The 27,301-nt window shown below is 61.4% G+C and overlaps 2 protein-coding genes across 2 annotated transcripts; both read right to left on the reverse strand.

Moving 5' to 3' along the window:
- Window positions 1-230: 230 nt before the first annotated feature.
- USF1 (upstream transcription factor 1) lies at window positions 231-10,650 on the reverse strand. The gene is made up of 9 exons (XM_064732657.1): window positions 10,606-10,650; window positions 9,581-9,699; window positions 8,671-8,772; window positions 6,864-7,053; window positions 5,573-5,660; window positions 4,903-4,961; window positions 3,318-3,412; window positions 3,097-3,225; window positions 231-432 (listed from the first exon to the last, which is right to left on the reverse strand). Exons 3-9 carry the CDS (start codon window positions 8,767-8,769, stop codon window positions 343-345), a joined length of 750 nt encoding a protein of 249 aa, XP_064588727.1. The 5' UTR covers window positions 8,770-8,772; window positions 9,581-9,699; window positions 10,606-10,650; the 3' UTR covers window positions 231-342.
- A 3,966-nt stretch (window positions 10,651-14,616) lies between these two features.
- ARHGAP30 (Rho GTPase activating protein 30) lies at window positions 14,617-26,799 on the reverse strand. Its single transcript, XM_064732311.1, has 13 exons — window positions 26,688-26,799; window positions 25,639-25,741; window positions 23,929-24,073; window positions 23,756-23,838; window positions 23,555-23,662; window positions 22,617-22,774; window positions 21,429-21,564; window positions 20,525-20,625; window positions 20,337-20,411; window positions 19,462-19,851; window positions 18,081-18,337; window positions 16,519-17,350; window positions 14,617-14,903 (listed from the first exon to the last, which is right to left on the reverse strand). The coding sequence occupies exons 1-13, from the start codon at window positions 26,794-26,796 to the stop codon at window positions 14,617-14,619; spliced, it is 2,784 nt and encodes a 927-aa protein (XP_064588381.1). The 5' UTR covers window positions 26,797-26,799.
- Between the last annotated feature and the right edge of the window lie 502 nt (window positions 26,800-27,301).

Below are 27,301 nucleotides of genomic sequence, written 5' to 3' on the forward strand. Positions count from 1 at the left end.
GGGGGGGGGGAGGGGCCCAAAATTTTAGGGGGGGGGGGGGGTCCCAAAATTGAGGGGGGGGGGAGGGGCCCGCCGGGCCCAGAGCGTGGGGGGGCGAAATTTTGGGGTGCGGGGGCAAAATTTGGGGTTTTTTTGGGGGGGGAATTTTGGGGAATTTGGGGGAGGGGGGGGTGACATGATTGGGGGGGGGGGAGGGGCAGAACCGAGCGCGGGGGGGGGGGCTGCGGGGGTGGGGGAGGGGTTTTTTTGGGGGGGGGGTCCCGAGGGGTTTTTGGGGTGCGGGAATGGGGGGGGTGTGGGAATGGGTGGATTTTTGGGGTGAGTTTTGGGGGTTTTTGGGGGTCAGTGGGTGTCGTTTTTGATGACGATCTCCAGCCCGTGCTGGCGCAGCTGCGCCCTCAGCAGCAGGTTCTTGTTCTTCAGCTCCTCCACCTGCATTTAGGGGGGTCAGACACCCCAAAATAACCCCAAAATATCACCCTGCACCCCAAAATATCCCCCAGTGCACTCCCAGTGCTCCCAGTAACTCCCAGTGCTCCCAATATCCCAAACCAACAGGTTCTTGTTCTTCAGCTCCTCCACCTGCATTTAGGGGGGTCAGACACCCCCAAAATAACCCCAAAATATCATCCTGCACCCCAAAATATCACCCAGGACCCTAAAATATCCCCCAGTGTACTCCCAGTGCTCCCAGTATCCCAAACCAGCAGGTTCTTGTTCTTCAGCTTCCTCACTCATTTTGGGGGGAGTCAGACACCCCAAAAATCCCCAGTACCCCAAAATATCACCAGCAGCACCCCAAAATATCCCCCAGTGCATCCCACGTGCTCCTCCCAGTGCTCCCAATCATCCAACCACGGTTCTGTTCTCACTCCTCCACCTGCATGTAGGGCGGTCCAGATCATGACCCCCAAAATAACTACACCCATTCATCCCATCCACTGACCCCAACCAATATCCCCAGTCACTCCCAGTCCCCCAGTAACTCCCAGTGCTCCCCATATCCCAAACCAGCAGGTTCTTGTTCTTCCTCCACTGGATTTTGGGGGTATCCCAAAGTGGTATGTGGGGGGGGATGGGGTTAGACACCCCCAAAACATCCCCCAGCGACCCCAAAATATCCAAGTGCACCCCAAAATATCCCCCAGAGTGCTCCCAGTCCCTCCCAGTGCTCCCAGTCCAACCTGCTGGTGCAGCACCTCGCTGTCCACCTGCAGCTGCTCCATTGATCCCAGTCCCATCCCATCGATCCCATTGATCTCAATCCCATCCCAGTGACCCCAATCCCATTTCCAGTCCATCCCAATCCTGTTCCCAGTCCATCCCAGTTTCCCCAGTCCAACCTGCTGGTGCAGCACCTCGCTGTCCACCTGCAGCTGCCCCAGGCCCTGATTCCATTGATCCCAATCCCATTCCCATGACCCCAGCTCCATCCCAAAGACCCCAGCCCCATTCCCATGACCCCAATCCCATTCCCAGTGTTCCCAGTTCATCCCAGTGCTCCCAGTCTGACCTGCTGGCGCAGCACCTCATTGTCCACCTGCAGCTGCTCCATTGATCCCAGTCCCATCCCATTGATCCAATGATCCCAGCCCTGATCCCATTGATCTCAATCCCATCCCAGTGACCCCATTCCCAGTCCCTCCCAGTTTCCCCAGTCCAACCTGCTGGCGCAGCACCTCGTTGTCCATCTGCAGCTGGTCCAGGCCCAATCCCATCGATCCCATTGATCTCAATCCCATCCCAGTGACCCCATTCCCATTCCCAGTGTTCCCAGTCCATCCCAGCCCCATTCCCAGTCCATCCCAATTCCATTCCCATGCCATCCCCAGTCCATCCCAGTTTCCCCAGTCAATCTGCTGGCGCAGCACCTCGTTGTCCATCTGCAGCTGCTCCAGCCACAATCCCATTGATCCCAATGACTCCAATCCTATCTCAGCCCCATTCCCATGACCCCAATCCCATTCCCAGTGTTCCCAGTTCATCCCAATCCTGTTCCCAGTCCCTCCCAGTGCTCCCAGTCTGACCTGCTGCTGCAGCACCTTGCTGTCCACCTGCAGCTGGTCCAGCCCTGATCCCATTGATCCCAATCCCATTCCCATTACTCCAGCTCCATCCCAATGACCCCAGCCCCATTATCATGACTCCAATCCCATTCCCAGTGTTCCCAGTCCCTCCCAGTCCATCCCAGCCCCATTCCCAGTCCCTCCCAGTCTGACCTGCTGCTGCAGCACCTTGCTGTCCATTTGCAGCTGCCCCAGGCCCTGATTCCATTGATCCCAATCCCATTCCCATGACCCAGCTCCATCCCAAAGACCCCAGCCCCATTCCATGACTCCAATCCCATTCCAGTGTTCCCAGTCCATCCCAGCCCCATTCCCAGTCCATCCCAATCCCATTCCCAGTCCCTCCCAGTTTCCCCAGTCCGACCTGCTGGTGCAGCACCTCGTTGTCCATCTGCAGCTGCTCCAGACCCATCAATCCCAGTCCCATCCCATCGATCCCATTGATCTCAATCCCATCCCAATGACCCAATCCCATTCCCAGTCCATCCCAGCCCCTTTCCCAGTCCCTCCCAGTGCTCCCAGTCCAACCTGCTGGCGCAGCACCTCGTTGTCCATCTGCAGCTGCTCCATCCCTGATCCCATTGATCCCAATGACCCCAGTCCCACCCCAGCCCTATTCCCAGTGTTCCCAGCCCCATTCCCAGTTCCCCCCAGTCCCTCCCAGTTTCCCCAGTCCAATCTGCTGGTGCAGCACCCCGTTGTCCATCTGCAGCTGCTCCAGCCCCAATCCCATTGATCCCAATCCCATTCCCATTACTCCAGCTCCATCCCAATGACCCCAGCCCCATTATCATGACTCCAATCCCATTCCCAGCCCATTCCCAGTTCCCCCAGTCCCTCCCAGTTTCCCAGTCCGACCTGCTGGCGCAGGACCTCATTGTCCATCTGCAGCTGGTCCATCCCTGATCCCATTGATCCCAATGACCCCAATCCCACCCCAGCCCCCTTCCCATGACCCCAATCCCATTCCCAGTCTATCCCAGTCCATCCCAATCCCATTCCCAGTCCCTCCCAGTTTCCCCAGTCCGACCTGCTGGCGCAGCACCTCGTTGTCCATCTGCAGCTGGTCCAGGCCCTGCAGCTCCTCGCTCAGCCGCAGGTTGCTCTGCCGCAGCTCCTGGATGTAGTCGCAGGCCTTGGACAGGATCCCGCCCTTGCTCTGTGGGGTTTGGGGTCACTGCTGGCACCCCAAAAACCCCAAACCATCCCAAAAAAACCCAAAAAATCCCAAACAATCCCCAGGGCATGGACCTGTCCGGATTTGGTGTTCTCCATGGAGCAGTCGGGGATGATCTTGGACAGCTGCACGATCCAGTTGTTGATCTTGTCCCGGCGCCGGCGCTCCACTGAAACGGGAATTCCCAGTGGGATTGGGATTGGGGGAATTGGGAATGGGACTGGGAACGGGAATTCCCAATCGGGGATTGGGAATGGGGATTCCCAGTGGGATTGGGACTGGGGGAATTGGGGACAGGGATTAGGGATTGGGGAATGGAGATTGGGAATGGGGATTGGGAATGGGGATTGGAAATGGGGAATGGAGATTGGGAATGGGATTGGGAATGGGGACTGGGATTGGGAATGGGATTCCAGTGGGACTGGGATTGGGGAATTGGGAACGGGAATTCCCAATCAGGGATTGGGAACAGGATTGGGAATGGGGATTGGGAATGGGGATTGGAATGGGGATTGGGAATGGGATTGGGAATGGGGATTCCCAATGGGACTGGGGGAACTGGGGGCAGGGATTAGGGATTGGGGAATGGGATTGGGAATGGGGATTGGGAATGGGGATTGGGAATGGGGATTCCCAGCGGGACTGGGATTGCCAGTGGGGTTGGGGACAGGGAATGAGGGGATTGGAAATGGGGATTGGGAACAGGAATTCCCAGTTGGGGAGTGGGATTGGGAATGGGATTGGGAACGGGGATTGGGAACCGGAAATGGGAACAGGGATTCCCAATGGGATTTGGAACAGGGATTGGGAATGGGGATTCCCAATGGGATTGGGATCGGGAACAGGGATTGGGAACCGAGAATGGGAACAGGGAATGGGAACAGGATTCCCAATGGGACTGAGATTGGGAATGGGGATTGGGAATGGGGATTGGGAATGGGGATTCCCAATTGAAGATTGGGATTGGGAACGGGGATTCCCAGTGGGAACGGGATTCTCGGTGGGATTGGGATTGGGAATGGGAACGGAGATTCCCAATGGGATTGGGACTGGGAACGGGGATTGGGAATGGGGATTCCCAATGGGAATGGGATTGGGAACAGGATTCCCAACGGGAATCAGATTGGGAATGGCCAATAGGAATGGGGATTCCCAATGGGAATGGGACTGGGAACAGGATTCCCAACGGGAATCAGATTGGGAATGGGGATTCCCAATGGGACTGGGATTGGGACTGGGGAATGGGAACATGATTCCCAATTGGAATGGGAACGGGAATTACCAGTGGGAATGGGATTACAAACAAGGATTCCCAATGGGAATGGGGACTGGGACTGGGACAGGGAATTCCCAGTGGGATTGGAATTGGGAACGGGAATGGGAACAGGGATTTGGATTGGGGATTTCCAATGGGAATGGGATTGGGAATGGGAATGGGGATTCCCAATGGGACTGGGAACAGGAATGGGAACAAGGATTCCCAATGGGAATGGGGTTGGGAATGGGGATTTCCAATGGGACTGGGAACGGGAATGGGAACAAAGATTCCCAATGGGAACGGGGATTGGGAACGGGGAATGGGAATGGGGAATTCCCAGTGGGATTGGGGCACTGGGAATTGGGGTGTCCCTTTGGGATCGGGTCCCCCTGCCCCGGTACCTTCGTTGTGCTGTGCCCGGCGCTTCTCGTCCCGCGTGGCTCGGGGAGCCTCCGACTTCCTGCGGAGGGGCACAGGTGGGCACAGGTGTGGCCCAGGTGTGCCCAGCTGTGTCTGGGTATAACCCAGGTGTGCCCCAGGTGTGTCCAGCTGTGCCCCAGGTGTACCCAGGTGTGCCCAGGTGTACCTGGGTGTGCCCCAGGTGTACCCAGGTGTGCCCCAGGTGTACCTGGGTGTGCCCCAGGTGTGTTTGGGTGTGTCCCAGGTGTATCCTGGGTGTGTTCAGGTGTCCCCATGCATGCCCAGGTGTGCTCCAACAGGTCCAGATGTGTTTTAAGTACGTCCCAGGTGTGCCCCAGGTGTGTTTGGATGTGACCCAGGTGTGTCAAGGTGTCTCCATATACGTCCCAGCTGTACCCCAGCACATCCAGGTGTGTTTGGGTATGTCCCAGTGTGTCCAGGTGTGCCCCAGGTGTGACATGGGTGTGCCTGAGTGTGTCCCAGTGTCACCTGGGCGTGCCCCAGGTGTGTTTGGGTGTGCCCCAGGTGTATCTGGGTGAGTCCCAGGTGTGCCCCATGTGAGCCCCAGGTGTGCCCCTGGTGTGTCCCAGGTGTGCCCCAGGTGTGTTTGGGTGTGCCCCAGGTGTGCCCCAGGTGTGCCCAGGTACTCACGGGGAGTAGGGGTGCGCGCGGGGGGCGATGGAGCGCTGGGCCCCCCCCGGGAGCACCTCCTGTGGTGACATCATCACGAAAAACTGCCCTGGAGCCCAGAGCCACAGGTGAGACCAAAACCCACAGGTGAGACCCCAAAACCCACAGGTGAGACCCCAAATCCATGCACCCACATGAGTCCCAACCCAGGTGCCCCCAAACCCACCCAGGTGAGACTTATTTCAGCTCAGGTGCCCTGAAACCCTGTCCAGATGACCCCAAACCCAACCCAGGTGAGTCCCAACCCCATCCAGATCCCTCCAAACCCAATCCAGGTGACCCCAAACCCACCCAGGTGACCCCAAACCCACCCAGGTGAGTCCCAACCCAATCCAGACACCCCAAACCCATCCAGATGAGCCCCAATTCATTTCAGGTGCCCCCAACCCGCCCAGGTGAGCCCCATTGTCCAGGTGACCCCAAACCCAACCCAGATACCTCCAAACCCATCCAGGCGCCCCCAAACCCATCCAGCTAAGCCCCATTTCAGCTCAGGTGCCCCGAAACCCAACCCACGTGAGTCCCAATCCAATCCAGGTGCCCGAAACCCAACCCAGGTGCCCCCAAACCCATCCAGGTGAGTCCCAACCCAGATGACCCCAAACCCATCCAGGTGCCCCCCAAACCCAATTCAGACACCCCAAACCCATCCAGGTGAGTCCCAACCCCATCCAGATCCCTCCAAACCCACCCAGGTGCCCCCAAACCCAATCCAGACACCCCAAACCCACTCAGGTGCCCCCAAACCCAACCCAGGTGAGTCCCAACCCAACCCAGCCCACCCCAAAGCATCCTTGGTGACTCCCAACCCACTTCAGGTGCCCCCAAACCCATCCAGGTGAGTCCCAACCCAGATGACCCCAAACCCATCCAGGTGCCCCCCAAACCCAATCCAGACACCCCAAACCCATCCAGGTGAGTCCCAACCCAACCCAGGTGCCCCCAAACCCATCCAGGTGAGTCCCAACCCAACCCAGATGCCCCCAAACCCACCCAGGTGCCCCCAAACCCAACCCAGGTGCCCCCAAACCCATCCAGGTGAGTCCCAACCCAACCCAGGTGCCCCCAAACCCACCCAGGTGCCCACAAACCCTGTCCAGGTGCCCCCAAACCCAATCCAGACACCCCAAACCCATCCAGGTGAGTCCCAACCCAACCCAGACGACCCCAAACCCCTCCAGGTGCCCCCCAAGCTGCCCAGGTGAGCAGCCCCATTCCAGCTCAGGTGAGCCCACGGGGTGCGGGCGCTCACCTGTGGGCGTGGGCTGCCCCAGCAGCGCCTCGGAGCTCTGCGTGGTCACCACGGCGGTGGCGGCCGTGGCGGCGGTGGCGGCGGCGCCGTCGGCCACACCCGCCGCGGGGAAGTAGGTGTAGTGCGTCTCGCTGGGAGCCGCCTCCGAGTCCACCTGCTCCTCGCTCGTGAACGCGCCCTGGATCACCGCCTGCCGGGGACAGGCGACAGGTGAGGGACAGGTGGGGGACAGGTGAGAGACAGGTGAGATGGGGGGGACACAGGTGAGACACAGGTGAGGACACAGGTGAGGGACAGGTGAGATTGGACAGGTGGGGGACAGGTGAGACTGGACAGGTGTGACACAGGTGTGACACAAGTGAGGGACAGGTGAGATTGGACAGGTGAGATTGGACAGGTGTGACACAGGTGAGGGACAGGTGAGGACACAGGTGTGACAGGTGAGGGACACAGGTGAGGGACAGGTGAGATTGGACAGGTGTGACACAGGTCAGGGACACAGGTGAGGGACAGGTGAGATTGGACAGGTGAGATTGGACAGGTGTGACACAGGTGTGACACAGGTGAGGGACAGGTGAGACTGGACGGGTGAGGACACAGGTGTGACACAGGTGAGGGACAGGTGAGGACACAGGTGTGACAGGTGAGGGACACAGGTGAGGGACAGGTGAGATTGGACAGGTGTGACACAGGTGTGACACAGGTGAGGACACAGGTGTGACACAGGTGAGGGACAGGTGTGGGATGGGGACAGGGGGGACAAAGGGGACACAAGTGAGGGAGGTGAAACACAGGTGGGACAGGTATGGGACAGGGGGGACAGGTGAGATTGGACAGGTGTGACACAGGTGAGGGACACAGGTGAGGGACAGGTGAGATTGGACAGGTGAGGACACAGGTGTGACACAAGTGAGGGACAGGTGTGGGATGGGAGGACGGGGGGACAAAGGGGATAAAAGTGAGGGAGGTGAAACACAGGTGGGACAGGTATGGGACAGGTGGGGACAGGTGAGGGACAGGTAAGATGGGGGGACATAGGTGGGACAGGTGTGGGACAGAGGAGGGACAGGTGAGATGGGGGACAGGTGGGGACAGGTATGGGATAGGTAGGACAGGTGAGACAGGTGAGGGATAGATGGGGGACACAGGTAAAGGACAGGTGGGACAGATGGGACAAGTGAGGCACAGGTGAGACAGGTGAGGGACAGGTGGGGGACACAGGTGAGGAACACAGGTGAGGGACAGGTGAGGGACAGGTGAGGGACACAGGTGGGATGGGTGTGGGATACAGGGGACAGGTGGGACAGGTGAGGGACATAGGTGAGGGAGGTGGGACACAGGTGGGACAGATGGGACAGGGAGGATAGGTGAAGGACAGGGGGACAGGTGTGGGACAGGTAAGTCCAGTGGGACACAGGTGAAGGACACAGGTGGGACAGATGTGGGACAGGAGGGACAGGTGGGACAGAGGAGAGACAGGGGGGACACAAGTGAAGAACAGGTGAGACACAGGTGGGACACAAATGGGACACGAGTGAGGCACAGCTGAGGGACAAGACACAGGTGTCACCCAGCCCCATGACACACCGGGGTCACCACCTGGGTGGGGCACAGGTGAGGCCCAGGGCATGGCAGGGGGTGTGGCAGTGGGCGTGGCCAGGTGACACACCTGCCACAGACTGGGCAGGGCACAGGTGTCACAGAGGGGTGTGGCAGTGGGCGTGGCACAACAACACACCTGGGCAGGGCAGGGCACAGGTGGGGTGGGGACAGTGGGTGTGGCAGGGGGCGTGGCCAGGTGACGCACCTGTGTCATGGACTGTGTGGCCGGGTAGCCGCTGATGGCGCTGGTGCCCTCGGTCTGCGCGTCCAGCTGCCCGTCAGCCACCTGGATCACCCGGTACATCACCTGGGGACAGGTGGGACATCATACAGGTGAGACACAGAGACCCCCAGTGCCACCCAGTGTCACCACCTGGATCACCTGGGACAGGTGGGACATACACAGGTGAGACACAGAGACCCCCAGTGCCACCCAGTGTCACCACCTGGATCACCTGGGACAGGTGGGACATACACAGGTGAGACACAGAGACCCCCAGTGCCACCCAGTGTCACCACCTGGATCACCTGGGGACAGGTGGGACATCACACAGGTGAGACACAGAGACCCCCAGTGTCACCACCTGGATCATCACATGCCACAGGTGGGGCACCTCACACAGGTGTGACATAGAAACCCCCCCAGTGCCACCCCACAGTGTCCCCCAGGTGTCCCCAGGTGTACTCCAGGTGTATCCATGCCCCCCCAGGTGTACTCCATGTTATCCCAGGTGTATCCAAGCCCCACCAGGTGTGCCCATGTGTACCCAGATGTATCCAACATGTATCCCAGGTGCACCCAGGTGTACTCCAGGTGTATCCCAGGTGTGCCCAGATGTACTCTAGGTGTACTCCAGGTGTGCCCAGGTGCCCCAAAGCCCCCCCAAGTGTATCCCAGGTACCCCCAGGTACCCCCAGGTATACCCCAGGTATATCCCAGGTGTGCCCAGGTGTACTCCAGGTGTGCCCAGGTGTACCCCAGGTGTGCCAGGTGTACTCTAGGTGTGCCCAGGTGTGCCCAGCTGTACTCTAGGTGTACTCTAGGTGTACCCCAGGTGTACTCCAGGTGTGCCCAGGTGTACTCCAGGTGTACCCCAGGTGTGCCAGGTGCGTACCTGCGTGCCGCCGCCCTCGGTCCTGAACACATACTTGACGCCGGGGTCGGGGAAGGTGGCGGCCGATTGGATGCTGGCGATGGCCACGCTCGTGGGGTCCTCGCCCGTGGCCACCGAGCCTGGGGGGTCACCAGAGCCGGGGGGGGACCCCAAATTGGGGAGGGGGCACCCCAAACTGGGGAGGGTATACCCTAAACTAGGGGACACAAGATTGGTGGGGGACCCCAAATTGGGGAGGGTATACCCTAAACTAGGGGACACAAGATTGGGGGGGACCCCAAATTGGGGAGGGGTACCCTATACTGAGGAGGAGAACCCCAAACTGGGGGGACACGGCATTGGGGAGGGGGGGGGATCCCAAATTGGGCAGGGCGTACCCCTAAACTGGGGAGGAGAACCCCAAACTGGGGGGACACGGCATTGGGGGGGATCCCAAATTGGGGAGGGGGTACCCTATACTGAGGAGGAGAACCCCAAACTGGGGGGACACGGCATTGGGGGGGGGGGGATCCCAAATTGGGGAGGGGGTACCCTAAACTGGGGAGGAGAACCCCAAACTGGGGAGGGGGAACCCCAAACTGGGGGGACACGGCATTGGGGGGGGGATCCCAAATTGGGGAGGGGTACCCTATACTGGGGAGGAGAACCCCAAACTGGGGGGACACGGCATTGGGGAGGAGAACCCCAAACTGGGGAGGAGAACCCCAAACTGGAGAGGGGAACCCAAACTGAGGGGGAACATGGGATTGGGGGGACACACCCAAAATTGAGGAGGGGGCACAGGATGAGGGGCACCCCAAATTGGGGTGGGAAGGGACATGGGATTGAGGGGGATACCCCTCAAACTGGTGGAGGGGACATGGGATGGGCAGGGACACAAAAACCTCCCCAAATCCCCCCCAAATACCCTAAAACCTCGCAATTTCTCCCCAAAGACCCCAAAGCTCCAGAGATCCCCCCCAAAAATCCCCCAAAACCTCCCCAAATTCCCCCCCCAAAACCCCAATTTCGGGGTCTCCCCTCACCTTCCTGGATCTGCACCGTCCCCTCCTCGGTCTCGGCTGCTTTTTGCTGCCTGGGAGGAGAACAAAACAGTGAGGGGGGGTCCTTGAGCCCCCCCAAAATCCCCAACCCCAAATCTGGGACACCCCCAAATCCACCACCCCTCGTGGGTCCCACCCATGGGGCAGTTTTGGGGGTATTTGGGCTATTTTGGGGTCCCAGATCAGATCTGGGGAGGACCTTGGGGCCATTTTGGGGGGTCCCAGGTCAAACATTTGGGGTCCTGGGTCAGATTTGGGGGGTGCTGGGGGGGATCCCATCATCCTGGGGAGTTTCCAGAGCAGATTTTGGGGGTCTCAGGTGAGTTTGGGGTTCCAAGAAGCAGAGTTTTGGGTCCAGTGGGTTTTGGTGGTGTCCCAAGTAGGTTTTGGGGTCCAGGTAGTTTTGGGGTTCCAGAGCAGATTTTGGGGTCCCAAGTGGGTTTTGGGGTCCCAGAGTAGGTTTTGGGGTCCCATCAGGTTTGGGGTCCCCGGCAGTTTTGGCCCGGTAGTTTGTCCCAGGTGAGTTCTGGGGTTCCCAGACGCTTGGTATATTTGGGTCCCAGGTGGTTCTGGGGTCCCAGAGCAGGTTTTGGGGTCCCAGAGCAGGTTTTGGGGTCCAGGCAGGTTTTTGGGGTTCCCAGAGCAGGTTTTGGGGTCCCAGAGCAGGTTTTGGGGTTCCCAGAGCAGGTTTTGGGGTCCCAGAGCAGGTTTTTGGGGTCTCAGAGCAGGTTTTGGGGTCCCAGAGCAGGTTTTTGGGGTCTCATGGCAGGTTTTGGGGTCCCTCAATCAGGTTCTGGGCTCAGCAGGTTGGGAGGGCCCATCACGGCCTTCAGAGCCCCTCGGGACAGCGGGCGGGAGCGAGGACCTAGGCCAGAGCCTGGGGACAGGGCAGGGGTCAGGGACAGGGGACAGGGGGACACGGGGACAGGGACAGGGGACAGGGGACAGAGGTCAGAGGGGGGGGGGGGAAGGAGGACAGGACATGAGACAGAGGGGTCAGGAACAGGGACAGGGGGACAGCAGGGACATGGGGACATGGGGACAGCGGGGTCAGGGACAGGGACAGGGGGACAGCAGGGACATGGGGACAGTAGGGTCATGGGGACATGGGGACAGAGGGGTCAGGGACAGGGACAGGGGGACAGGGACATGGGGACAGTGGGGACATGGGGACACAGGGACAGCAGGGTCATGGGGACGGCAGGGACATGGGGACAGGGGGTCAGGGACACGGACACAGGGACAGAGACATGGGGACAGTGGGGACATGGGGGTCAGGGACAGGGGGACACGGGGACAGTAGGGACAGAGGGGTCAGGAACAGCAGGACATGGGGACAGTGGGACATGGGGACAACAGGATCAGGGACACCAGGACACAGGGACAGTGGGGTCAGGGACAGGGACAGGGGGACGGTGGGGACATGGGGGGTCAGGGACAGGGGGACACGGGGACAGTAGGGACAGAGGGGTCAGGAACAGGGACATGGGGACATGGGGACACAAGGACAGCGGGGTCAGGGACAGGGACAGTGAGGTCAGACACCAGGACACAGGGACAGTGGGGTCAGGGACAGCAGGACATGGGGACAGTGGGACATGGGGACAGTGGGACATGGGGACAACGAGATCAGGGACACCAGGACACAGGGACAGTGGGGTCAGGGACAGCAGGACATGGGGACAGTGGGACATGGGGACAAGATCAGGGACACCAGGACACAGGGACAGTGGGGTCAGGGACAGTGGGACATGGGGACAGTGGGACATGAGGACAGCAGGGTCAGAGATGTTGGGAGACAGGGACAGCAGGACACAGGGACAGCAGGACACAGGGACAACAGGGTCAGGGACACTGGGACAATGGGATATAGGGACACTGGGACAATGGGATATAGGGACACTGGGACAGCAGGACACAGGGACATTGGGACACAAGGGACACTGGGGTCAGGGACAAAGGGACACTGGGACACAGGGACATCAGGATGCAGGGATAGAGGGACACCAGGATATGGGGACACTGGGGTCAGGGACAGGACGGGGATGTGGGGATGGGGACAGGGACAGGATAGGGACAGGGGTGGGGACAGGACCGGGACACAAGGATGGGGACAGGGACACAGAGGGGTCAGGGACAGGGACACAGGGATGGGGACAGGAATGGGGATACAGGCTCAGGGACAGGGACATGGGGACAGGGACACAGAGGAGTCACGGACAGGGGGGTCAGGGACAGGACAGGGACACGGGATGGGGACAGGGATGGGGACACAGGGACAGGGACATGGGGACAGGGACACAGGGATGGGGACAGGGATAAGGAATGGGGACACAGAGACAGGACAGGGACAAGGGATGGGGACAGGGATGATGACAGGGACAAGGGGTCACAGGGGGTCAGGATGGGGACAGGAACTGGAACAGGACCAGAATGGGACATGGATGGGACACTGAGAAGGGACATTGGGATGGGACACTGGGACAGGACACTGGCCACCATGACCAGACACTGGCCATCACCATGGGACACTGGTCACCACGATGGGACAGTGACCACTGTGACCTGACACCATGGCACACCGGCCACCACGATGGGACAGTGGTCACCATGAGGGGACAGCGGCCACCGTGACCAGCCACCAGTGTGGGCCACCACAACTGACCAATGACCACCACCTGTGACCACAGCCACACCTCCAGGTGTCCCCTCACTGTCCCCTTCCATCCCAGGTGACAACGTGTCCCCAAAGCCACACAGCCTGTCCCCAAAGCCACACAGCCTGTCCCCAAAGCCACCAGCTCGCCCAGGGTGACACTTTGGGGTCACCTCCCCCTGGGTGTCCCCAGTGTCACCCCGAGCGGTGGCAGTGACACCACGGCTACCCCAGTGTCACACCAGGGGAGGAGGGGCTGTCCCTTGTCACCCCCCACCCGGGATGGGGAAATGGGGGGGACACCAGGAGGTGACAATTTGGGGGCCAGTGAGGAGAGGGGACAGATGGGGGACAGGGATGAGGGGGGTGACAGTGACACACCCAGAGGGACAAGGACCAGGGGGGGACATTCAGTGGGGTGACAGTGACGGGGGGGGGGACACAAAGGGGGAGGTGACAAAACTGGAGGGGGGTGACAGTGACAGAGCTGGGGGGGCAGGAAGGGGGTGACAAAGTGGGGACACACAAAGGGGGGTGACACGGGGGGAGGTGACAGTGACAAAGTGAGGACACACAAAGGGGGGTGACACGGAGGGGGGGTGACACGGGGGGGGGGGACCGACACGGATGGGGGGGTGACAAACAGAGGGGTGACAGCGACATAACGGGGACACACACACAGCGAGGGGGGGGACGGGGGGGGGGAGGCGACACAAAAAGGGTGACAAAGTGGGGGGGGTCCACAACGACGGCGCCACTGCCACAGCGGGGGGGGGGGACGGGCCACACGAAACGGTGACAAAGTGGGGGGGTGGGGGGGGGGTGGCGACACGCACGGCGGTGACACCGACACACGGGGGGGGTGGTGACCGAGCGGGGGGAGGGGACAGCACCGGGGGGTGACAGTGACACCCCGCCGCGCGCGCCTCAGGGGGGGTCACCCCCGCCGCCCCCCCCCGCCCCTCCCCGCGGGCCCGGCGGGCGCGGCCGCTCCCCCCCCGCCTCGGGGGCGGTGCCGGGGCCGCGGTGCCGCCGTTACCGGCGGGGTTCGCCCCCCGGGGCCGCCCGGGCCCCCCCCGGTACCTCTCGGCCTCGGGCCCTGCGCGCCTTCGGCCCCTTGTCTCGCCATGGGCCCCGCACATGCGCACGGCGCCGCCGCGCCGCCATCTTGGGCGCGGGCGGAAGTTCCCCCCTCACGCGGCCCCGGCCCGGCTTCGCGCCGCCATCTTGGGCCGGGGCGCCGCGCCGGCAGCGCCGCGCCGCCATCTTGGCGCCGGGCAGGGCCGCCCTCACGGCCGGGCGCCATCTTAGCGCGCGGCGCTGCGGGCGGCGCCATCTTAGACGGCGAAGGCGCGCGGCGCTTCCGCTGCCCCACCGCCATCTTGGGTGAGGGCGGCGCCATGTTGGAAGAGGGCGGAGATGGGTGAGGGTCGTGATGGGGGTGTGGGGACAGAACCGGCGCTGCTGAGGGTGAGGTATCCCCGCCTCGCCCGCCGGTACCGGAGGGGTTTGAGAGATGAGCCCGGAGGGCCCTGGCTGCCCCGTTGGTGAGGCCGCTGCGGGCGCCGCCATGTTGAGGCAAAGATGGCGGCGGTGTAAACAAAGGCCGGGGTTTGTGGCTGGCCTGGTGTGGCCTCAGCGTCACCTCGGTGTCCCCCTGTCCCCGTGGGCCTCTGTCCTCTTGTTCCTCTCTGTCTGTGTGTCCAGGTGCCCTCAGCCACGTGTTCTCCTGTCCCTCTGTCCCAGTGTTCTCATGGCTTCAATGTCCCCAAATGACCCCATGTCCCAGTGTCCCCATGTCTCTCTGTCCCGATGTCCCCAAATGTCCCCATGCCCTACGTCCTCAATGCTTCTAAATTTAAATAGAATTTAAAAAAAATAAATAAATAAAATAATAAAACCATTTAAAATAAAATTTAAAATAAAAATTAAAATTCAAATTAAGTAAAATAAAATATTAAATTAAATTTTAAAATGGAACATTAAATTTAAATAAACAATAAAAAATAAATAAAATAAAATCTATAAATAAAAACCAACAACCCACCAGCATCTCTGACGCCGGAATTCCCACCTTGGTATTTTTATTATTCTCATTTAATTATCATTTAATTCTCATTTTATCATTATTTATTTGCACTCTGCTCTGGGGGGGCCCTGCCCACGCTCAGCGCTCGCCCCCCCCCAGGGCTGCCAGGGGGTCCCGGGGGGATTTGAGGGGGTCCCAAGGGGATTTGGGGGGGTCTCAGGGGTATTTGGGGGCGTCCCTGGGGGTCCCGGGGGAAATTTTGGGGTTCCCAGTGGGATTTGGGAGGGTCCCAGGAGGGCATGGGCAAAGTGGGGTTTGGGGGGCACCACGGGCACGGCCCGGGCCACCATCACCCGCGCCCCCAAAATGGGGAGGGGGCGGCGGGAGCTGCGCAGGGGGTCTGGGAGAGGCCCCAGGGATTTGGGGCGCCCGTCCCGGGTCGGATCTGGGGGTCCCGGGGGGTCCTGGGATTTGGGGGGCTCAGCCAGGAGCGGCCCCAGGGATTTGGGGCGCCTGTCCTGGATTGGATTTGGGGGTACCGGGGTGTCCCAGGATTTGGGGGGCTCGGTCAGGATCGGCTCCAGGGGTCTGGGGGTGTCCCAGGATTTGGGGGGCTCGGTCAGGATCGGCTCCAGAGATTTGGGGCACCCGTCCCAGATCAGATTTGGGGGTCCATGGGGGTCCCAGGATTGGGGGGCACCACCCTGGGTCACATTCAGGGGTCTGGGGGACTCTGAGAATCTGGGGGGCTCATCCTGGATCAGCTTCAGGGATTTGGGGGGCTCATCCCAAATCGGCTCCAGGGATTTGGGGGGCTCCAGGGGTCCAGAGGGCTGCAGAGATTTGGGGGGATCAGCGTGGATCAGCTCCAGGGGTTTGGGGGGCTCATCCCAAATCAGCTCCGGGATTTTGGGGGGCTCATCCTGGATCAATTTTGGGGCTCTCAGGGACCCATCCTGGATCAGCTCCAGGTTTTTGGGGGCAGGGGGAGAGGGGGAGTTTGGGGTGGTCCCGGGGGTGACACCGGCCCCATCCGGGACCCCCTCAGGAACAGCCCCCGGGGTTGGGGGCTCGGGGGGCTCTTGGGGGGGCTGGGCTGGAGGAGACCCCCCAAAATCCCGGGGATCCCCCTCCCCTGGGATGAGGGGCTGGGATCCAGCTCCATCCGTGCCCCCATTCCCAGCGGGACCCCCGAGCCCCCTTCCCTCACCCCAGACCCCCATCCTGGGGCTGGGGTCTCCTTCTGCAGCCCCCTCCCCATGGGGGTGCTGGGGGGGGTCCCCCACTCCTGGACCATCCTGTTCTGGGGGCGTTTGGGCCAAAATCTCTGGGATTTTGGGGGTCTCTGAGATCTCCAGGACTTTTGGGATCTCTGGGATCTTTGGGATCTCCAGGACTTTTGGGATCTCTGAGATCTCTGTGATCTCTGGCATTTTTGGGATCCCTGGGATCTCTTGGTTCTGTGGGATCTCTGGGATCTCCAGGATTTCGGGGATCTCTGGGATCTCCGGGGTCTCCAAAACTTTTGGGATTTTTGGGGTCTCTGACATCTCTGGGATCTCTAGGATCTCCAGGACTTTTGGGATTTTTGAGGTCTCTGGGATCTCTGGGATCTCCAGGATTTCGGGGATCTCTGGGATCTCTGGGATCTCTTGGTTCTCCGGGGTCTCCAAAACTTTTGGGATTTTTGGGGTCTCTGACATCTCTGGGATCTCCAAGGTCTCCAGGACTTTTGGGATTTTTGAGGTCTCTGGGATCTCTGGGATCTCCAGGACTTTTGGGATTTTTGAGGTCTCTGGGATCTCCAGGATTTCGGGGATCTCTGGGATCTCAGTGATCTCTGGGTTCTCCAGGGCTGTCCCCTCGCCCGGGGGTCCCTCGGGGGTCCCCAGGGGGCTGAGCTCGTCGTGGGCGCTCAGGAAGATTTCGTCGGGGTCGGAGTCGGGCTCGGAGGCGCCGGGGGCCAGGAAGAACATGTCCTGCTCCGTGCACTCCTCGATGGACAGGTAACTGTCCGGCTGCTCCGCCCAGCGCTCACCTGGCTGCGGGGTGGGGGGGGGACACGGGTGGGACCCCCAGGCAGGGGTGGGAAACGCAGGTGGGTTCACTGTGTCCCCATGTCCATCCCATTGATCCCATTGATCCCAATCCATCAATCCCATTGATCCCATTGATCCCATCCCATCTATCCCATCCCATCCCATTGATCCTGTTGATCCCAATCCATCAATCCCATTGATCCCATGTCATTGATCCCATTTATCCCATCCCATCTATCCCATTGATCCCATTGATCCCATTGATCCCATCCCATCTATCCCATTGATCCCATTGATCCCATTGATCCCAGTGATCCCATTGATCCCATTGATCCCAACCCATCTATCCCATTGATCCCATTGATCCCAGTGATCCCATTGATCCCGTTGATCCCATCCCATTGATCCCATTGATCCTATCCCATTGATCCCATCCCATCCCATTGATTCCATTCCATCTATTCCATTGATCCCATTGATCCTGTTGATCCCATTGATCCCATCCAATCAATCCCATGGATCCCATTGATCCCATCCCATCTATTCCAATGATGCCATTGATCCCATCCCACTGATCCCATCGATCCCATCCCATCAATCCCGTTGATCCCATCAATCCTATGGATCCTATGCCATTGATCCCATCCCACTGATCCCACCCCAATCCTATTGATCCCATCCCAACCCCACTGATCCCACCCCATCCCCAAATCCCAAATCGCCGGGTGCTCACGTTCATGAACCCGCTCTCCATCCCCTCCTCCACGGCCGGGAACCCGTCCCCGATCCCGGGGGTCCCGTCCTCGATCCCCAGGATCCATTCCTCGATCCCGAGGGTCCCATCCTCGATCCCGGGTGTCCCGTCCTCGATCCCGGGGCTCCGCGGCGCCGCCTCCGTGTCACCGCCGCCCTCCAGCCACGTCTCGGGGCCGTCCAGGAAGGCGAAGGAGTCGCGGAGCTCCAGGGAGAGCCGGCTCTGCTCCGCATCTTCTGCGGGAGAGCCAGGAGCGCTCGGTACCGGCACCCACCCGATCCCGGTGTCCCCCAGTCCCGGTGTCCCTCTGATCCCGGTGTCCCCCTGATCCCAGTGTTCTGCCAATTCTGGTGGCCCTCCAATCCTGGTGTTTCCTGATCCTGGTGTCCCTCAATCCCGCTGTCCCTTCTATTCCGATGTCCCCCAATCCCGGTGTCCCCCCTGATCCCGCTGTTCCCCCGATCCCAGTGTCCCCTCTATCCCGATTTCCCAGATCCCAGTGTCCCCCTAATCCTGGTGTCCCCTCTATTCCGTTGTCCCCCTTATTCTGGTGTCCCACTCCATCCCAGGGTCCCCCAATCTCGCTGTCCCCTCTATTCCGATGTCCCCTCTATCCTGGCATCCCCCTGATCCCGGTGTCCCCTCTATCCCGGTTTCCCAGATCCCAGTGTCCCCTCTATTCCAATGTCCCTCCAATCCCGGTGTTCCCCCGATACCGGTGTCAAACTTGATCCCGGTGTCCCCCCAGTCCCAGTGTCCTCCAGTCCCAGTGTCCCCTCTATTCGGTGTCCCCCCGATCCTGATGTCCCTCTAATCCCAGTGTCCCCCCAGTCCCGGTGTCCCTCTGATCCCGGTGTCCCCCTCACCCTGGTGTCCCCTCTATCCCGGTGTCCTCCTTATCCCAGTGTCCCCCTGATCCCGATGTGCCCCCCAGTCCCGGTGTCCCCTGATCCCAGTGTCTCCCAGTCACAGTGTCCCCTCTATCCCAGTGTCCCCCGATCTCAGTGCTCCCTCTATCTCAGTGCTCCCTCTATCCCCAATTCCAGTGTCCCTCCAATCCCAGTGTCCCCTAATCCCGGTGTCCCCCTAATCCCTTGGTCCCTCTAATCCCGGTGTCACCCCAGTCCCGGTGTCCCCTCTAATCCCGGTATCCCCTCTATCCCAGTGTCCCCCCAATCCCGGTGTCACCCCGGTCCCGGTGTCCCCTCTAATCCCGGTATCCCCTCTATCCGGTGTCCCCCAATCCCAGTGTCACCCCAGTCCCGGTATCCCCTCTATCCCAGTGTCCCCCCAATCCCGGTGTCACCCCAGTCCCGGTGTCCCCGCGGTCCCACGGCGGTCCCACACCGCGGGCTCTCACCGGAGCGGGGCCGGGGGTCCCGGGCGGGCTCGGGGGCGCTGCCGGGGCTCTGCTCCCGTTCCAGCGCGGGGCACGGGAGCCCGCGGGTGAGGCGGGACAGGTTGGAGGTGATGTGCGGCGGGACGGTGACCGCGTAGGGGCCCGAGATGTGCAGCCCCGCGCATTTCTCGGCGCGGGAGCGGCCGCCGACCCCCGGCCCGGCCCGGGGGGCTTTGGGGGTGGTGGGCTCCGACTTGGTGCTGCTCTCGGCCGCCGCTTCCAGCGGCTCCTCCAGGCTCTCGTCCAGCTCCGGCGGCGGCTCCGGGGCCGCGGGGGTCGCGTCCGAGCTGTGCTGCCGCTGCGGCCGCAGCTTCACCGACAGCTTCGGCAGCAGCCGCGCCGCCTCCGGGCCTGCGGGGGAACGGGTCCGGAACGGGGCCGGGGGTACCGGGGGTACCGGGGGTACCGGGGTGTGGGGGGATGCGGGGTGCGGGGGAGTCAAGGGAAGTGGGGGTCCCGGGGGTAACAGGGGGATCCCGGGTTATGGGGGGATCACAGGGTGTGGGGATCTGAGGGGTCGGAGGGACAATCCCGAGTGACAGAGGGACAGTCCCAGGGGACAGAGGGACAATTCCTGAGAGGACAGAGGGACAATCTCATGGGGACAGAGGGACAATCCCAGGGGACAGAGGGACAATCCCAAGGAGACAAAGGGACAGTCTCAAGGGCTGGAGTGAGAAACCCCAGGGAACAGAGGGACAATCCCGTGGGGACAGAGGGACAATCCCAAGGGGACAGAGGGACAATCCCAAGGGGACAGAGGGACAATTCCAGGGGACAGAGGGACAATCCCTGGGGACAGAGGGACAATCCCTGGGGACAGAGGTCCCCCTTACCGGACGGTCCGGAGGGGCCGGAGCTGAGCGAGTCCATGCTCTTGGCCGGCCGCAGAGTGACCTTCCCACACTTCTCTGGGAATGGGGCAGGAGAAGGGGATTTGGGGGATTTTGGGGGATTTTGGGGGATTTTGGGGGGGATTTGGGGATAACCCCCCCCTAGTCCATGGGTTCCCCCGAATTCCCACCTTTTTCCTCCGCCTTCCCCGATTTCCGCTTGGCCTCGTGCCCGGAGCGGCCCAGGTTGAAGATGGATCTCCACTTCTTGGCCTTGAGGGAGCCCTTGCTCCTGTGGGGACACCTGGGATACACCTGGGCACACCTGGGCACACCTGGGCACACCTGGGTACACCTGGGATACATCTGTGTACATCTGGGGGCACCTGGGAACACCTGGGATACACCTGGGCATGCCTGGGATACACCTGGGCACATCTGGGGAGACCTGGGATGCACCTGGGCACATCTGGGCACACCTGGGCACACCTGGGGGCACCTGGGTGCACCAGGAATACATCTGAGGGTTACCTGGGATATACCTGGGCACACCTGGATACACCTGGGCACGCCTGGGGGCACCTGGGATACACCTGGGCACACCTGGGGAGACCTGGTATACCTGGGCACACCTGGGATACTGAGCAACTGGGGGCACCTGGATAACTGGGGACACTAGCACCTGGGATGCCGTGGGACACCTGGGATACACCTGGGCACATCTGGGAGCACCTGAGATACACCTGGACACACCTGGGATGCACGTGGGGACACCTGGCATACACCTGGGGACACTGGATACACCTGCACACTGGGACTTCTGAGCACACCTGGGGCACCTGGGGATAACACTGGGGCCACCTGGGTCACAGTGGTGGCATACACCTGGGGACACCTGGAATACACCTGGGCACAACTGGAGGGACTTCTGAGCACACCTGGAGGGACACCTGGGGGCACCTGGACACACCTGGGGCCACCTGGGTCACAGTGAGTTGGGACCACCTGAGCCAGGCTCGGGGTTTGGGGGTCCCTGGGGGTCCCCGGGGTGGGTTGGGGGTGTCACCTGTGCCCAGGTGTCCCCGGTGGCCGTACCTGTGCTCGCTGAGCTCGATGATGGTGTGGTAGGGCCGCATCTGGGGGGGGCCGTCGCCCTGGCTCAGCGCAGCCGGGACGTGCAGGGGGGGGACAGCCCCGGGCAGGAGCAGCGAGCAACGGGGACTGTCCCCACCTGGGACCCCAAAGGTGACAATGTCACCTCAGGGACCCAAAGTGTGACAGTGTCAACTCAACTTCACCTTGGAGACCCCCAAAAGTGGGGTGGTAATGTCCCCTGGGACCCCCACCCAAGGTCAGGGGGGATTTTCCACCTGGAGACCCCCAAACTGGTGTCCTCCTCAATGTCCCCATAGTGTCCCCATGGTGTCCCCGCAGTGTCCCCCTGCTGTCCTCACAGTGTGCCTCTGATGCCCCCCCAATGTCCCCATAGTGTCCCCTCAACGTCCCCATGATGTCCCTCTGATGTTCCCCCAATGTTCCCCTGCAGTGTCCCCACGGTGTCCCCACGATGTCCCCCCGCTGTCCCCATAGTGTCCCCCCAATGTCCCCTCAGTGTCCCTGCAGTGTCCCCCTGCTGTTCCCGCGGTGTCCCTGCAATGTCCCCCCGCTGTCCCCACAGTATCCCCCCAGTGTCCTATCAGTGTCCCCGCAATGTCCCCCCGCTGCCTCCGCAGTGTCCTTTGGTGTCCCCATGGTGTCCCTGCAGTGTCCCCCCACTGTCCCCACAGTGTCCCCCTGTTATCCCCCCGCTGTCCCCACGGTGTCCCCCTGATATCCCTGCAGTGTCCCCCAATATCCCACAGAGTCCCTGCAGTGTCTCCCCAGTGTTCCCCTGGTGTCCCTGCGGTGTCCCCCCAATATCCCGCAGTGTCCCCGCTCTGTCCCTGCAGTGTCCCCCCGATATCCCCTGTCCCCGCGCTATCCCACAGTGTCCCCCCGTCCCACAGTGTCCCACGGTGTCCCGCAGTGTCCCCGATATCCCACAGTGTCCCGTGTGTCCCCGCAGCGTCCCCATGTGTCCCGGTGTCCCGATATCCACAGTGTCCCGCTCTGTCCGCAGTGTCCCGCTCGCATTCCCACATTCCCCAGGCTTGTCCCCCGTGTCCCGGCTGTCCCCATTGCAGTGTCCCCCCGATATCCCACATGTCCCCAGCGCTGTCCCCCAGTGTCCCCGCACAGTGTCCCACGCGTGGTGTCCCCCGATATCCCACAGTGTCCCCGCGCTGTCCCCTGCTGTCCCCGCGGTGTCCCTGCCTGGCAGCGGCGCGTCCCCGAAGAGCTGCTCCACGTGTGTGAGGATGAACTCCACCACGATGGACTGCACGCGCACCTCCATGAACGCCGCCGTGCCGTTGAACCCCGAGGCCTCGATGTCCCTCGAGCTGGGCACAGCAGGGACAGCGGGGTCACCACGGGGTCACCACGGGGTGAGGGCACCGCGGGGACAGCAGGGTCACTGGGGGTGAAGGGACAGTGGGGACAGTGGGGTCACTGGGGATAAGGGGACAGCGGGGACAGTGGGGACAGCAGGGGCAGCAGGGTCACCATGGGCTGAAGGGACAGCAGAGTGAAGGGACAGTGGGGACAGCAGGGACAGTGGGGTCATCATGGGGTGAGGGGACAGTGGGCACAGCCCAGGGTGAGGGGACAGCAGGGAACACATGAGGGATAAAGGGTGACGGGGCTGAGGGTGACAGGGGTGACAGTGACAGGGCTGAGGGTGACAGGGCTGAGTGTGACAGGGATGAGTGTGACAGGGATGGGGGTGATGGGGCTGAGGGTGACAGGGGTGACAGTGACAGGACTGTGTGTGACAGGGCTGAGGGTGACAAGGCTGAGTGTGATGGAGATGAGGGGGACAGGGCTGAGTGTGATGGTGGCAGGTGACAGTGACAGGGATGTGACAGGACTGCGTGTGACAGGGCTGGCAGGGGTGACAGTGACGGGGCTGGCAGTGACAGGGGACAAGTGACTGGACTGACGGTGACAGTGACAGCAACAGGTAACAGTGACAGGGCTGAGTGTGACAGGACTGCGGGTGACAGAGCTGACAGTTACAGAGCTGGTAGTGACCCGATTGACGGTGACAGTGACAGGGCTGAGGGTGACAGGGCTGACAGTTACAGGTGACAGTGACAGTGCCAGTGCCAGGTGTCCCTCACCGCAGCAGGTTGGGCGCCCAGACGATGGCCAGGTTCCTGGCGTGCATGTTGGTGCGCCCGCTGTGCGCCGCCATGCGCAGCAGGTGCCGCATCAGGAACTCCAGCGTCCTGCCACGGCAGTGCCACACCTCAGCGCCACCGCAGGGGACACAGTGACACCGCCCAGGGGACACTGCTGGGGATGTCACCAACCCCCTTCACCTGTAGTGAGGCGCCGGCAGCTCCTTGAGCACCTCCTTGATCTTCACCAGCCGCGCCTCCTCCATCTGGATGGCCACCGCATCCTGCGGGCACAGCGCGGTGACAGCGCGGTGACAGGGCCGCCCGCCACCCTGGGGACACTCTGGGGACATCTGGGGACATCAGGGACTCACGGCGAACTTGTCGTAGAGCTGGTAGGTGAGCAGGGGGTTGGGCAGCTCGCGGCAGTAGGCCTTGCACAGGGAGCTGACGCAGTGAACGTCCTGCAGGTAAATGTCCCGCGACAGGTCCGGGCTGCGCTGGGCTTCAAACTCCGTCCTGGGGTGGGGATTTGGGGATTGGGGTTTGGGATTTGGGGTCAGGGCTGCACTGGGCTTCAAACTCCTGCCTGGGGTGGGGATTTAGGGTTTGGGGTTTGGGGTTTTGGGGTTTGGGATTGGGGATATGAGATTGGGATTTGGAATCTGGGATTTGGGGTTCGGAATTTTGGGTTTCAGAATAGGGATATGGGACTGGGGTCCAGACTGTGCTGTGCCCCAAACTCCTGACAGGGATTGGGATTTAGGGTTTGGAGTTTGGGGTTTGGAGTTTGAGGATTGGGGTTTAGGACTGGGACTGGGGTCAGGGCTGTGCTGTGCCTCAAACTCCTGCCTGAGATTGGGATTTGGGGATTTGGGATTGGGATTTGGGATTGGGATTGGGATTGGGGTTTGGGATTGGGATTTGGGATTGGGATTTGGGGTTTGGGAATGGGGACTGGGGTCTGGGCTGTGCTGCGCCTCAGATTCCTGCCTGGGGTTTGGGATTTGGGGTTTGGGGATTGGGGTTTTGGGGTTTTGGGGTTTTGGGGTTTGGGATTGGGGTTTGGGATTGGGATTTGGAATTTGGGATTTGGGGTTTGGAATTTGGGCTTTCAGAATTGGGATATGGGACTGGGGTCCAGACTGTGCTGCGCCTCAGATTCCTGCCTGGGATTGGGATTTGTGGTTTGGGGTTTGGGATCTGAGATTTGGGTTTTGGGATTGGGGTTTGGGGTCCAGGCTGTGCTGCACCTCAGACTCCTGCCTGGGGTTTGGGATTGGAGATTGGGGTTTGGGATTTGGGGATATGGGAATATGGGATCGGGGTCTGGGCAATTCTGGGTTCCCCCAGGAACAGGGGAGAAAAGCGCTCAGGGGAGGAAGCAGAGGAGGGAAAAACTGTCCCGGGGAAAGTGAAAGAGAACGGGCAGGGAAAACCCCAAAAACAATAAAGAGGGAAAAAGGGAAGGAAAGGAGCGGAGGAAGAGGGGTTGGAGCGGGATGGGGGAAGGGAAGGGGCCGGGGAGGTGTCAGCCTGAGTCCCGTCCCATCCCTGCTTCCACCTTTTCTCATCCCATTCCTGTCCCCTCCCTCCCTCTCAGTCCCGGCATCCTCCAGACTCCGCCCCCATCCCATTGATCCCATCCCAATCCCCACCTCTGCCCCATCCCCATTCCCAGCCCCGTTCTCATCCCAATCCTGATCCCCCCAATCCGCCTCTGTCCCAATCCCACCCTGTTCTCACCTGATCCCAGTCCCACCTCAATCCCTCCCCATTCCCGGCCCAATTCCTGCTCCATCCTGATCCCGATCCCCATCCCTGCTCCGTCCCCATTCCTGCCCCAGTCTCTGATCCTGATCCCTTCCCATCCCTGTTCCTGTCCCTATTCCTGCCCCAATCCTGATCCATCCCATCCCAATCTACCCCCATCCCCAGCCCCATCCTCATCCCATCAATCCCATCCCATTGATCCCATTGATTCCACCCCATTGATCCAATCAATCCCATCCCATTGATCCCATCCCAATCCCATCCTGTCCCCAGTCCCATCCCAATCCCATCCCCATCCCGGTCCCGCTGACCGCAGCCGCTGTGTGTTGGAGGACACCCCGGACAGGCGGTAGATGCCATCGACCACCCCGTGCTGCTCCACGAACTCCGTGCAGCTCCGGAGCACCTGCGGCACTGCGGGGCACGGCCCGGCCCCGAGGGGTCCCGGTGAGCCCGATCCCATGGGACCCCACTGAGCCCCATCCCGTGGGACCCCATCCCAGTCATCCCCATCACACATGATCCCAGTGATCCCCGATCCCACAGGGTCTGAGTGAGCCCCATCCCACAGGATCCCGCTGATCCCAAATCCCACAGGATCCCAGTGATCCCTGATCCCACAGAGCCACTGGTTCCCGAGGGATAGGGCCACCAAATCCCAATGGATGGACCTACCAACTCCCCCGGGATGAGGCCACCAAATCCCAAAGGATGGAGCCACCAACTCCACTGGGATGAGGCCACTAAATCCCAAGAAATGAGGACACCAATTCCACCGGGATGAGTTCACCACATTCCAAAGGATGGAGCCACCAACTCCAGAAGGACAGAGTCACCCAATCCCAAGGAACAGGGTCACCAAATCCCAAAGGATGGAGCCGCCAAATTCCAAAGGATGGAGCCACCAAATCCACGGAGATGAGGCCACCAAATCCACAGGGATAGAGGCCACCAACCCCATGGGGATGAAGCCACCAAATCCCGAGGAACATGGCCACCAAATCCCAAAAGATGGAGCCACCAAATCCACGGGGATGAGGCCACCAAATCGATGGGGATGAAGCCACTAAATCCCAAGGAATGAGGCCACCAAATCCCAAAGGATGAAGCCCCCAACCCCAAGGCCCAGACCCCTCCACCCCTCAGGCCCAACCCCCCTGAGATTGCAGCCCCAGCGAGCTCCAACCCCCCCAAATCCCGGCCGAGCCTCGGTGGCCGCGACGCTTCCTGGAGCCCCGGTGACGCAACGGGTGGCGCAAGTCCCCTCCAAGTCCCCTCGGGGGCCCCTTCCCCACTTCCCTCGGTGGCCCTGGTGGCCCTGCTGTCCCCTGGGGGGCTCGGGGAGGGTGGTGGCACTCACCGTCCTGCCCCGAGCGCTGGAGATGCTCCTGGAGGTCGCAGCCGAAGAGGCGCTCCCGGGAGCCGCCCTTGCGCCTCGCCCGCTGCCGGGCCTTGAGCGCCAGGGACATGGGGACACGGGGACAGCGCCGGGGACAGCGCGGGGGACACGGCCGGGGGCGCGGGGGCCACGCCAGGGGGGTCCCGGCGCTGTCCCCGCGGGGGTGGCAGGAAGGCAGAGGCCGCGCTCGAGGCGCTTCCTGCTCCCCGCGGCCACAGCGAAACCACAGCGAGGGCGGGGACGCCTGCGCACACGCGTGTGCAAGGGGCACGCCCTGGGGACAGGGGAGGTGTGAGTGTGTGAGGGACACGGCCTGGGGACACCTGAGTGTGTGAGGGACACACCTGGGGACACCTGAGTGTGTGAGGGACATGGCCTGGGGACACCTGAGTGTGTGAGGGACACCTGAGTGTGTGAGGGACACACCCTTGGGACAGGGACAGGCCAATGACACACCTGGCATCACTCGGGCACATCTGGGGGCATTTAACCACACCTGGGGACACTTGGGGACATCTGGGCACACCTGGGGACATCCTTGCACGCCCCCTTGCACACTCCCCTGCCCCCCCACC

This window comes from Zonotrichia leucophrys, chromosome 25 (assembly GCF_028769735.1).
Source record: "Zonotrichia leucophrys gambelii isolate GWCS_2022_RI chromosome 25, RI_Zleu_2.0, whole genome shotgun sequence".
Taxonomy (NCBI): Eukaryota; Metazoa; Chordata; class Aves; order Passeriformes; family Passerellidae; genus Zonotrichia; species Zonotrichia leucophrys.

Bases quoted from the DNA above. Each gene is read 5' to 3' on its own strand.
- USF1 (XM_064732657.1), bottom strand. From the start codon at position 8,769: ATGTACCGGGTGATCCAGGTGGCTGACGGGCAGCTGGACGCGCAGACC. The intron at 4,962-5,572 runs GTGAGTACCTGG...GCCCCTCCGCAG, and splicing joins CGCGCGCACCCCTACTCCCC to GAAGTCGGAGGCTCCCCGAG. The intron at 3,413-4,902 runs GTACCGGGGCAG...TTCCCGTTTCAG, and splicing joins CCGGGCACAGCACAACGAAG to TGGAGCGCCGGCGCCGGGAC.
- ARHGAP30 (XM_064732311.1), bottom strand. From the start codon at position 26,796: ATGTCCCTGGCGCTCAAGGCCCGGCAGCGGGCGAGGCGCAAGGGCGGC. The intron at 24,074-25,638 runs GTCAGCGGGACC...TCCCCACCCCAG, and splicing joins TCCAACACACAGCGGCTGCG to GACGGAGTTTGAAGCCCAGC. The intron at 20,412-20,524 runs GTGGGAATTCGG...CCCCATTCCCAG, and splicing joins GGGGAAGGCGGAGGAAAAAG to AGAAGTGTGGGAAGGTCACT.